This window comes from Notolepis coatsorum, assembly GCF_963971535.1.
Source record: "Notolepis coatsorum genome assembly, chromosome: 9".
Taxonomy (NCBI): Eukaryota; Metazoa; Chordata; class Actinopteri; order Aulopiformes; family Paralepididae; genus Notolepis; species Notolepis coatsorum.
In genome coordinates this window covers 144,610,108-144,622,934 of record NC_140173.1, presented here as the reverse complement: position 1 = coordinate 144,622,934, position 12,827 = coordinate 144,610,108, and the positions used below count along the sequence as shown (strand labels likewise).

General features: G+C 43.5%; 1 protein-coding gene across 1 annotated transcript; it reads right to left on the bottom strand.

The window, feature by feature from the left end:
• Nucleotides 1-5,021: 5,021 nt before the first annotated feature.
• Nucleotides 5,022-8,027, bottom strand: ppp1r3ca (protein phosphatase 1, regulatory subunit 3Ca). Its single transcript, XM_084321511.1, has 2 exons — nt 7,893-8,027; nt 5,022-7,318 (listed from the first exon to the last, which is right to left on the bottom strand). Exons 1-2 carry the CDS (start codon nt 7,904-7,906, stop codon nt 6,208-6,210), a joined length of 1,125 nt encoding a protein of 374 aa, XP_084177637.1. The 5' UTR covers nt 7,907-8,027; the 3' UTR covers nt 5,022-6,207.
• Nucleotides 8,028-12,827: the final 4,800 nt, after the last annotated feature.

Below are 12,827 nucleotides of genomic sequence, written 5' to 3'. Positions count from 1 at the left end.
CAGCTGACGCCAGCCCCTGTCAATCATCTGACTTCTAGCGTGACTTTTTTCGTTCTCTTATTTTTCGGGATCATATCCCACAAACCTGAACGTTATTGCCATAAAACATAACGCAGTTAGTTTCTCTACCTTTCTGTGAACGTCTAGCAAAAACTGCGTTGCAATCTGATGAAAAATGCCGGATACATTTACATTATAAAAACTGTACTTACAGTAGATTTCATTCACGTTTTTTGCTGCACTGTCAGGGGCGCCTGGTGATACTAAATCCAGATTGAACTCTGCCATTGGAAAGGGGAGATTTAGATCCATAAATGTGTGACTTGGCCATAATAAGGTCATTTGCCTGATATTCTATATTCTATAATCATACACTACCGTTCAAAAGTTTGGGGTCACTTAGAAATGTGACGTCCTTATTTTTTAAAGAAAAGCACTGTTTTTTTCAATGAAGATAACATTAAATTAATCAGAAATACACGCTATACATTGTTAATGTGGTAAATTACTATTCTAGCTGCAAACGTCTGGTTTTTAATGGAATATCTACATAGGTGTAATAGAGGCCCATTTCCAGCAACCATCACTCCAGTTGTAACTGCCTCCGTGTCCAGTGTTATAATGGTACATTGTGTTTCGCTGCTGTCGGGACAAAACCTCATAACTCCAAAAACCCAACTTTTCAGCAGATGAAAACACAGATTTGAGGGTGAATAGAGTTAGGAGGTTTAGACAGATGATCGGTTTAATGCTTTCCCATTGTTTAAACTTTGTAAAACCCACACACACATATGGAGGATGATCTACGGAGTTGATTTATATAATAATAATAAAAATTAAAAAAAATTGAGTTTTGTCCCGACAGCAGCGGGACAAAACGTTAGCGTTAGAAGGCGAATGGATGGTTAGAAAAATCTTGAAAACCCTTGTGCAATTACGTTAGCACAGCTGAAAACGGTTTTGCTGGTTAGCGAAGCTATAAAACTGGCCTTCCTTTGAGCTAGTTGAGTATCTGGAGCATCACATGTGTGGGTTCGATTATACTCTCAAAATGGCCAGAAAAATGGCCAGAAACAGAGAACTTTCAAATGAAACTCAACAGTCTATTCTTGTTCTTAGAAATGAAGGCTCCCGGAGAGTCAGCATTGCCTTGGCTCGGGCTGATCGCTATACTAACTCGTTTGGCTGAGTTAGGGGGAGGGGAGCCGTGGGTGGGTCCTGGGCGTTGTGGACAGCGACCCCTACAGTTGGGTCGAAGCGCCTGCTCAGCGAAGGTAGGATCTGGTGAGAGGTAGTGCGACCTTCCACACGTTACACTCTGCGCGGCCAGGCTGGCCGCCGGCTGGCTGCACATGCGTCGGAGGAAAGCATGTGACAGTCTCCGGCCTCTCGGACCAACAGTAGGGGAAAGTGCGCAACAACCAGGAAGGGGGTTGGGAATTGGCATAACGACTAACAGTGGGATGGGAGAAAAATCGGGAAAAGAAAGAGGGGGAAAAAGATAATAATAATATAAAAAAAAAAAAAGCTTAGGATGATTCCAAGGGCCCAGCACTAAGGGGGCCCCCAAATTTTTTTTTAACAAGACATCACTCAGGTGTATTATTGATGCTCTCATTGATACTATGTTTCTTTCTGAAGTGTGTGTGTGTGTGTGTGTGTGTGTGTGTGTGTGTGTGTGTGTGTGTGTGTGTGTGTGTGTGTGTGAGATATATATAGAGAGAGGGGGGGCTTTGGTAGACTATTGCATTGGTCCATTAATTGAAGATGAACGCAATGCGACATCCTTTACTAGGCTCACCCACCAACAGTGCAGGTGCTGAACTGCTGATCCGAATGTATAGGTGAAAACCATATTATGCGTTTTTATCAATAAAAAAATGGCACAAAAAAATCTGGAGCTACACCCCTGCTCACAGGTCCTGAACTGGCAGCTTCATTAAATGGTACCCGCAAAACGCCAGTGTCAACATCTACAGTGAAGAGGCGACTCCGGGATGCTGGCCTTCTAGGCAAAGTGGCAAAGAAAAAGCCATATCTGAGACTGGCCAATAAAAGGAAAATATTAATATGGGCAAAAGAACACAGACATTGGACAGAGGAAGATTGGAAAAAAAGTGTTATGGACAGACTAATCGAAGTTTGAGGTGTTTGGATCACACAGAAGAACATTTGTGAGACGCAGAACAAGTGAAAAGATGCTGGAAGAGTGCCTGGCGCCATCTGTCAAGCATGGTGGCGGTAATGTGATGGTCGTCTGGGGCTGCTTTGGTGCTGGTAAAGTGGGAGATTTGTACAAGGTAAAAGGGATTTTGAATAAGGAAGGCTATCACTCAATTTTGCAACACCATGCCATACCCTGTGGACAGCGCTTGATTGGAGCCAATTTCCTCCTACAACAGGACAATGACCCAATTAAAACACACCTCCAAATTATGCAAGAACTATTTAGGGAAGAAGCTGGCAGCTGGTATTCTGTCTGTAATGGAGTGACCAGCGCAGTCACCAGATCTCAACCCCATTGAGCTGTTGTGGGAGCAGCTTGACAGTATGGTACGCAAGAAGGCACTTCTGGCTTCAGGTGCTTCAGGAAGCGTGGGGTGACATTTCTTCAGATTCCCTCAACAAATTAACAGCTAGAATGCCAAAGGTCTGCAATGCTGTAATTGCTGCAAAGGGAGCATTCTTTGACGAAAGCAAAGTTTGAAGGACAAAATTGTTATTTAAAATAAAAATCATTATTTCTAACCTTGTCAATGGCTTGACTATATTCGTTTCCCAGTCCCGGCGACCATTTGCCGCATGTCTTCCCTACCTCTCCTCCCGTTCTCCCTCTATCGGTCCTGCGTGGCCAGAAAAAGCTGAAAATGCTATGAATAAAAGTTAAAAAAATAAAAAAATAAAAAAAAAGATTGGTTCATTACAATTTACTCAAGCATAGTAACATACACAATATTTCTGACACTGGGAATACATTCCCTGAGGTCCATAGATGTCCCTAGATACCAAGAACATGCAAATGGACCTTGTAGAAGTGGAGCAATCTTCCATTTACTTGGGTATGTACTTTTAGAAAAATCTTCAGAAAATATGGCTAGGGCTTAAGAGGTTAAAGGTGCACTATGCCGCATGTCGTTAAAGGTGCACTATTCAGTTTCGGGGGAGGGGGATTTGTGTACATTTGCATTAAAAGCTGTCAAACTAAACATTTTCTTTCCAAAGCAAAACAGATGCACCGCAGGACTGAGATGCGTGTTGTTAAAGGTGCACTATGCAGTTTCGGGGGAGGGGGATTTGTGTACATTTGCATGACCTGCAATTAGTGTACAAAACATATTTACTATACATGTAATCCTTAGAATTATTATATTATATCATGTCATCTTGAATCAAAACTAAATAATGTTGAGGCAATGTGAACCAGTTTGTTTATTTGTTTAGTTGTTTTTTTTATATATATTTTTATATATAATAATAATAATAATAATAATAATAATAATAATAATAATAATAATAATAATAATAATAATAATAATAATAATAATAATAATAATAATAATAATAATAATAATAATAATAATAATAATAATAATAATAATAATAATAATAATAATAATAATAATAATAATAATAATAATAATAATAATAATAATAATAATAATAATAATAATAATAATAATAATAATAATAATAATAATAATAATAATAATAATAATAATAATAATAATAATAATAATAATAATAATAATAATAATAATAATAATAATAATAATAATAATAATAATAATAATAATAATAATAATAATAATAATAATAATAATAATAATACAGACAATAGCACTAATATATAGAGATTAGAAGAAGCAGTGGCGTCATTTCAGTAAAAGGCAAGGTATGGCGAGGAGGGGGGGGGCGAAGGGGGTGTTTCCCCCCCTTGGTGGATTTTTTTGTCAAATCAGTTGTGCAATAGTTACTTTTGGTGAGTTGTTTCTATACAATTCAGTTATATGACATTTAGGTATGACACAGGACTACACAAGCATTTTTAGTATAGAAATGTGTCAACAGACTAAAGCAGGGAACCACAATATTTTGCATACGAATTATGCAGAATGTAATATCATAACTATCTATTACTTTTCTTGCAATTGAGCCAATTTTCCTTAGGTACGGTTTTGAGGTGGTGTGTGTTCAACAGAATGTAGTATCAAAAACACATTCACAAAAAGTATGGGTTACTGAATGCTGAACTGCACTGTTATAATCACTAAGCCATTGTAAGACCTTACCTGTGTCCCTGTATCACTTGTCTCTGCTGCCCTTTGATAAAAAAAACGTCCCTATGTCCATTTTCCTTTTTTTTGGGCATATTTCAGTTAGTCACAGTAAAAGTCACCTAGTAAAAGTGAGATAATTGACAATATCAAAACATGCTAGGGCTGTACCGAATAGTTCGAAGCTTCGTTCATAATGTTGACATTCAAATTCTAAATCAACATACATTTTTTTTATTTATTTTTTTTTTACATTTTTATTTGCCAAGGTATGGCGAGTGCCATACCTTGCCATACCAAAATGACGCCCGGAAGAGAGGAAAAAGAACACGCCCGGCATGAACCCTGAACGTACTGTAGGTTACACAGACACATGTCGTGGGGCAGACGGACAGCATGTGTCCTCCTCTCTAACGCTGGACGTGCACGACACGTGGTACCCGTGTTAAAGGTGCACTATGCAGCTTTTGGAGAGACATTTTAAACTCAGAAAATGTAAATTAAAAAGAAAACTAACAAATAAACAAACTGTAAAGGAAAATATCACAGAATACTGATATTACTACCTACAACTACCACTACTACTACTACTACTATTACTACTGCTATAATGACAACAACAATAATACTAATAATAATAATACCAGTGATAATATTATGAGTGGGAGTGTCAAGGTTTTATCCGAGAGCTTAGCATTCTTAAAAGTACACTTAAATGATCATGACAAACTGACGTAGTCGTAAAAGTGTAGCACAAATATAGAAATTTATTGTTTGAAAAGGGCATGGTTCCTCACGTTTCTTCATTTTGCACACATGCACCAAACAGACACAAAGACATGTGCATGTACACACACATACACACACACTCATACCTTCAAGTGAAAACATAAACACTGGGGCACAGACTTTGCTAAAACGGAAATATCCTAATTCATAACCGACTTCATCCACACACACACACACACACACACACACATTCATCACATAATTGTATTTGAACGAGAACATTGTTCAACATTCAACAACCCAGTGAACTCAGTATGGATAGAGACTCATAAAAGTTGGGATCATTCACACACCTGCATTAACGTACGGTTCAGCCTTGATGAAGACAAGCAACCAAGTACAAACTCCCTCCTCCTTACAGTATAACACATAACTGTCAACAGCAGCGGATTGTGCCCTCTTGACAAAGTTACCTCATAATTACACCATCCATGAAAATATATGTCAGATACATAGCATTATACACATGTATACAACAAGATATAGCCCACACTAGGATGGAAGGACTTTTTGACAAATAAAAAGTAAGGCCATTTTGGGGTGAAATGCTATTTTGTGAAGGTGCAATAGTTGATTGTGCAAAATATTTCAATTCATTAATAATTGCTCTAAGTTTCAGACACAGTTTTGGTACCAAGGACTCCCCGTATACTCCCTTCAATATGAAGGACTTTCTGTCGGGCACCAGTTCTACCGGTTTCAGGTTATACTTGATAATCACACGAACAGGGACATCGATCACGATCAGTGCATAATTAATATTTCCTCATACCGTTCCCCTGGAAAGGGGCCCGGTCGGTTACACATCGTATCACTGGGGGACTGAAAACAGGACAGATATACTGGAGAAGGCAACGCTACTTAACACAAGAGTAATATATAAAACACTTGTCGAGTCCCGCCGTCTCCGCTCTATGTTGTGACACCACCACTCTCGCTGCTGTGCAACGCTCTTTCTCTCTCGTCGTGAAGTCTGTTTCGATGGAATCAGTCGCTCCGTTGCTTACGCACACGCATTGCACGTGTAAAGTTCTGGCCACCATGACGGCCCGGCCCAAGTTCAAAGCCACAAAAGCCGTTGGACTCAAGTTTTTTTTCCCCTCCAATGCCTCCAATTTGATCACATGTTTGTTTAACGATCTTCTTACCAGTACGGCGCACCACTACTTCCAATCTGCCCCCCCCAGCTCTGCCACCCGGGGAAGAGTCCGCTGGCCATGCGGGGGCTCCCGAAGTTATCGAACTCCGGGAGCTTGTCGTCCCCCCCCGTCCGTTTCCCCTCGGACGGTTTCTCCCGGTCGGCGGCGGAGACGGGGGGCAGCGGCGGGGCGGCGGCGGTGCGAAGAACGTTCAGGTCCTCGCCGTTCCAGCCGACGTGCCTCAGCGTGTAGTTCTTGCCGTCGTTGTTGTCCCAGTGCGTCTGGCCGCCGGGGGCGTCGAAGCAGATGCAGAACTCCACGCGGTTCTGCGGCGGCACGCGGGCGGGCAGCGCCAGGAGGAACGTGAACGTGTCGCTGTCCCGACAGCCGTAGACGTTGTTCATGAAGGTGCAGTCCACGTCGGCGTGGCTGGCCCACGAGTCGAAGGTGGCGCGCACCCGCACCGACTTCTCGAAGCCCACGTTCCGGACCTTGACGGTGCCGGTGAGCGAGCGCTCCTGGAGGGAACAGTTCTCCAGGCACACCCCGTTCTGAATCATGCGGCTCCGGAAGTCCAGGTAGTCCGCCGAGGGCTGCTTAAAGTCCAGGGCCAGGCTGCGAAACGGGCCCGCCTTCAGGTCCACGGTGTTGTTCTCCAGGTCCGACAGGTCAAACTGCAGCTCCTCCGAGGAGATACCTCGGCAACCCCTGTTGTTTCGGCATGCCGGTTCGTCGTCGAACTTCGAGAAGACGTGGATGGCGGTGAGCGACATGCCTTTGGAGTCCGCGAACACCACTCTCTTCTTGTTGTGGACGCCGGCGGCCTTGGCGTTCCAACCCACCGTGCAGCCGCCGCCGTCGTGGTCGTCGGCAGCCTTCTGCTGCACGCTGAGACAGGGCCTCAGGGGTTTGTTGTAGAGCTGTTTCCTCTGGTTCTTCTGGCCCTGCAGGTGGAGGTTCTGGTTGACGCGGTTCCTGGCCCGATGCAGGTCCTCGTAGGAGCTGAGGAAGCCCCTGAAGGGAGGGGGAGAGTGGCTGATGTAGATACTCATGGCCACGTCCACCACCGGCATGACTGGGCCCGGCATCGCAGACGGACTGAAGGACTGGAGAACACTGCACCGGGGAAAAGAGAGAGAGAGAGAGAGAGAGAGAGAGAGAGAGAGAGAGAGAGAGAGAGAGAGAGAGAGAGAGAGAGAGAAAGAGAGAGAGAGAGAGAGAGAGAGAGAGAGAAGGAAGGGAGAGAGAAAGGGGGTGTGTGGATATAGAGGAGAGTGAGCGAGATGGGCCGAAAAGTAGTTTAGAGAGAAAGGTAGAAAGAGAGAAAGGATGAAAGTAAGAGATTGCAATTAGTTCTCAAGTTCAAGTTCTCCCAAATTGAAAAGCGAATCAGCTGTGCAAACATTCATGACACTATATTGCATTGTGCAAATACTGGCTTTACCTAAACAAACACTGAACGTGTCACTGTTAGTTACACGGCAACATGGTTATACTAAGCAAATGTTACCAAACCTAAACTAACCGGGTCTTACTGGATGACAGGTCAACCCGGGATGACCCCAAAACCTATTTGGTTAAAACACGTTCATACGCCATCAAAATGTAGTAAGACCGCCTATAGTCTCGTCTTTTAGACATGGTATATGCACACTCTGCAAAACTTAATTTGAAGTATAATGATTCTCACCTCGCAGCACTCATGAAATAATAATTAAAAAAAAAATCTGTTCCCAAAATGAAGTGGTGAGTCTTGAGCAGGTCACTCCCCCCTTTCTCTCATCCTCCTCCGCTGGTCTCCCTTCACCGGCTCCCTCTGTGGCTCTCTCCCTTCCTCTCAGCGTCGGCTTGCAGCAGTCAGGGGTTTTCAACTGCCTAGTAGAGAAGATTTGCATATTTGGTCATATGGTTCCTCGAATACCCAATCAAAAGTTTGTGGAGAGCAGCTCCGACCAATCAGCGTAAAATGTGACTTGGGCGCTGGCCAATCCACAGGGGAGTGTGGAATAATGCAAGGGTTCCACCATGGGTAGGGAGGCCTCAGGCTGACATTCTATTTGAGAACCATGATGGACCCCTGCTGGCACTTGGGCAGTGTTGCATCATTGGTGGGAATCGTATAGCCTCACCCCTGACTACAGGAATGTCACAGATTTTGAAACAGAATCCTATCGTCATGGTTTAGCCAAAGTTAAATATTATCCTTGAAAACACCAAATGGACTTTATTTGCCGGGGGGGGCAAATAAATTGGTTTATTTGTGTATTCCTATCTTTCGACTTTGATTGCTATTTTTTGTATAACTATCAAATCATTTGTGTATATATGAATAGCAAATCAGCATTGTTTGCACTTTCTATCTACTCAGTGCGACCTCGAGATAAAGCTGGGAACGAGGTTAAGTGCGACCAAAGCATTCTGACAGCTACCGCTCCATGGAATACAGAATGTTACACATTACTGCCACCTAGTGGAAAGAGTGATGGGGATCAGTAACCTCTGATCAGAGTAAATCAGAGCCTCTGGGTGGAATATTGTACATGAGAACAGTCCATTTCCTCTACACTCTACACGCATTGTAGACGAAGATCATCTGACGGTGTCGGGGCTCGGGGGCCATGAGGAACAAGATATTTCAGAATTCTGTTTAGGAGCCTATAAAGCAGTGGTTCCCATTAGGGGAGACAGTGATAAATTGAGCCACTTTTCATATTCAGGATCACTCTATTGATTGATTGATTGAAAATTTTATTAACAGATATTGCAGAATGGGTACAATACAGTACAGCTCAATACACACAATTGTTAATAAGGGGATGCAGACCAGAGAAAGACTTTCGTCTTGTTTACATCAGGGTCCCCCATTTTCAATTAATCATAACATAAAGATTATTCTATTCCTGAATAATTATATTAATAATACAATGTGTAATACAAATATATGTGTCCAGATATTATACAGACAGATAATATTACCCATTATTTATGCTTTCCCAAGTTCGGGCTCATCCCTACTGCCAACTGATGTAAACCACCTGCCACACAGTCACACCCCACCACACCCAAGCTAATAACAAGACACTGACCAGCACTGACCTCAGCTCAACAACCTACCTGGAGAGGAAAGAAAACGTACATGCTTGCTGCTTCCATTCACTCTAATAGCATTTCTGTCCATCTTTTTATAGTCAGAGGCATATTGCTGCTTTGAAGCCTTCCTCACTTAACCTTGCCAACATTAAAATGTCACTTGTCACACTGAAATTTGGCCCCGGCCCGCATACAGTAGCATGTGGGGCTCAAACGATTTGCATAGTGTGCTTGCGACACGATTTCATCAGCATTGGTACAGGTTTCCCCTTCCCTAACTATGTCTCTATATTTAGCCAACAGTTTAGACTTTGGACTACACGCTGCACACACATGGCGCTTAAACACAACATGCGTGGCCGTCATTGACTCATCTGCAGCCCAAGGACACCCAAAATAAGCTGGATATCACCCAATATTGATGACTGCAGGGATGGGCCACTTTGAAAAGAAAGGAGAATTCTCTTTTGATTTCGCAACAGGACTGGAGTGTGTGTGTGTGTGTGTGTGTGTGTGTCTGTGTGTGTGTGTGTGTGTGTCTGTGTGTGTGTGTGTGTGTGACTGTGTGTGTCTGTCTGTCTGTCTGTCTGTCTGTCTGTCTGTCTGTCTGTCTGTCTGTCTGTCTGTCTGTCTGTCTGTCTGTCTGTCTGTCTGTCTGTCTGTCTGTCTGTCTGTCTGTCTGTCTGTCTGTCTGTCTGTGTGTGTGTGTGTGTGTGCATGTGCGTGTGCGTGCGCGTGCGCGTGCGTGTGCGTGTGCGTGTGCGTGTGTGTGTGTGTGTGTGTGTGTGTGTGTGTGTGTGACCATCACTACTGGGATCTGTGGGCGTGTCATTGTACACATAAATGGTACACATACAGTGCCGATCTTAATAAAAAAGTCTGTGTCTAGTGGGTGGGAGGGGTTGTCCCTGATGGCATGGAGCTTAGCAAGGCTCCTCTCCGCCACCACCGCTAGAGAGTCCAGCTCCACCCCTACCACGTTACTGGCCTTCCTGACCAGCTTATCCAGCCTGTTTGCGTCCCCCGCTCTCTCTCTCTAATTGTTTGATCATCTGCTGTCTCCTGTTATCCTATGTGTAGCTGTAACAATAACATGAAGATCTAGTGAACACCACAGGTGAGGTCAGAAGTCACCTAAGATTAACTACCCTAAGTATTAGGAATGTTTCTACCTGACACTAGAGCAAGAGAGACAATTTACTCTAGTTGTCTCTACAGGGAGGAAATGATCAGGCTACATTACTAATGAAATATGGATAAAGATCATCATGCTATCTCTCTCTCTCTCTCTCTCTCTCTCTCTCTCTCTCTCTCTCAGAGGTCTGGCAGAGGTCAGTCACTTGTGTTGTTCTTCCGACCATCCAGTTGGCATGGATACCATTCAAGCAACAACCACTCCAGCATGATCAGGAGAGGACATCAAGCACCGTGATTGGATGAGAGCAGCCACGTGACTTGGATTTTATTAGGGATGGTGACATTCCTTGCGTTCTTTACAGCATGCTTTGACATAGGCTGTCTGCCAATATGACTAAGACAGACTCCAGAGAACACCACTGGATGTGACTGCAGTAGGCCCGAATGAAATGAATGAATGAAAACTTTATTTAACAGATTGCAGAATGGGTACAATACAGTACGGCTCAATACACACAATTGTTAAGGGGATGCAGACCAGAGAAAGACGTTTGTCTTGTTTACATCAGGGTCCCCCATTTTCAATTCATAGTGATATTTATGACATACACGACATACATGACATTTATGGCATAGGGACATACATGACATACAGGTATTTAGTACTGTTACATTTGTGACATATACGATATGCAAATATACAGTACTGTTACCCATAGATCCTGACAGAGTATATATATGATGGGGAGGGGACTGTACATTAGGAGGGGGTGGGCGGGTGGGAGAGAAATATACATACGGTGGGGAGAGAATATATAAATGCGGTGGGGAGGAGACTGTCTATTAGGAGGGAGTGGGGGGTTTGGACATTTACGGTGGCCAGTTTCGAATTGCAGCCTCCCGTAGGTGCTCTTTAAGAGCGGTTTTGAATGTGGGTAGGGATTCACATTCCTTTACAGCTTTGGGTAGGGCGTTCCACATTGATGTGGTAAACACGTTTCGCAATTATGCCACATCAATGTGGAACGCCCTACCCAAAGCTGTAAAGGAATGTGAATCACTACCCACTTTCAAAAACACTCTCAAAAAACACCTACGGGAGACTGCAATTCGAAACTGGCCCCTGTAAATGTCCTAACACAACCCCCTCCAATGTACAGTAAATGACCAAGTATGGTCTTGTCAATATTCCAATGTACAGTTTTGCTTGCACAGTTGTACAGTGTCCCCCACCCACCCCTCCTCCCCAACCCCCCCCCCCCCCCCCGACCCCCCCCACCCACCCAACCACCTCCAATGTACAGCCCCCCCCCCCACCCCCCCCCCCCCCTACCCAACCTCCTCCAATGTACAGTTTCTACGTCAAATGTATATACTCTCTTTTCTGGACTCTTTTCTTATCACAAACAGTACTGTATTTGCAAATCTGGTATGTCATAAATGTATAGATGTAGCAGTACTGACTATCTGTATGTCATGTATGTCATATATGTTATGATGAATTGAAAATGGGGGACCCTGATGTAAACAAGACGAAAGTCTTTCTCTGGTCTGCATCCCCTTAACAATTGTATGTATTGAGCTGTACTGTACTGTACCCATTCTGCAATCTGTTAATAAAGTTTTCAATCAATCAATCAATGTGGCATAATTGCTAAACGTGTTTAGTCCCTTGTTTGAGCCAAATCTGGGTTTAACATGATTTGTTGAGCTTCCTCTGGTGTTGTGGTCGTGGTATTCACTGACCTTTGGGAAGTATTTTGACATGTACATGGGTACCTTAGTCGTATAGTGTATCTTGTAGACCAGGCCCATTGCAAGTTGCTATACTCTGTCGTCTACTCTACTCTAAGCCAGCCTAGGTTGTCAAAGTGGGCAGGGATGAGGTGGGTTCTAGGGGTAAGGTCAAGTAGAAGTCTGACCAGTTTGTTTTGTGATGTTTGTAATCTTGTTTTTAGCGCCTTTGAGGTGCTTTGGTACCATGAGGTGCAAGCATAGTCGTAGTACCCTTGAGTGAGTGCTCCTGCCAGAGTCTTCAGGGTATTCTTGTTTACCAGAGAGGAGATCCGGTACAAGAATCTAGTTCGTTGGTTGACTTTTTTTATTACCTTGGATGCCATTTTGTCACAGGAAAGATTTGCCTCTAGGATGGAACATTGTCACCCACTGTAACTGAGAAGCCGTCGGTCTTGCTGAGTTTGTTATTTGATCCGAAAAGAATGGACTCTGTTTTACCCAGGTGTAATGATAGTTTGTTATCAGCGAGCCAGGTGCAGATTCTGCCGAGTTCAGAGCTGAGGGTTTTTTAAACCTGTAACTTGTTCTTGTCAGAGACCAGCAGGGTCCAGGAGAGTTCAAGAAATAGTGTCTGCAGTGTGGCTGACCTCTGAACTCTTAT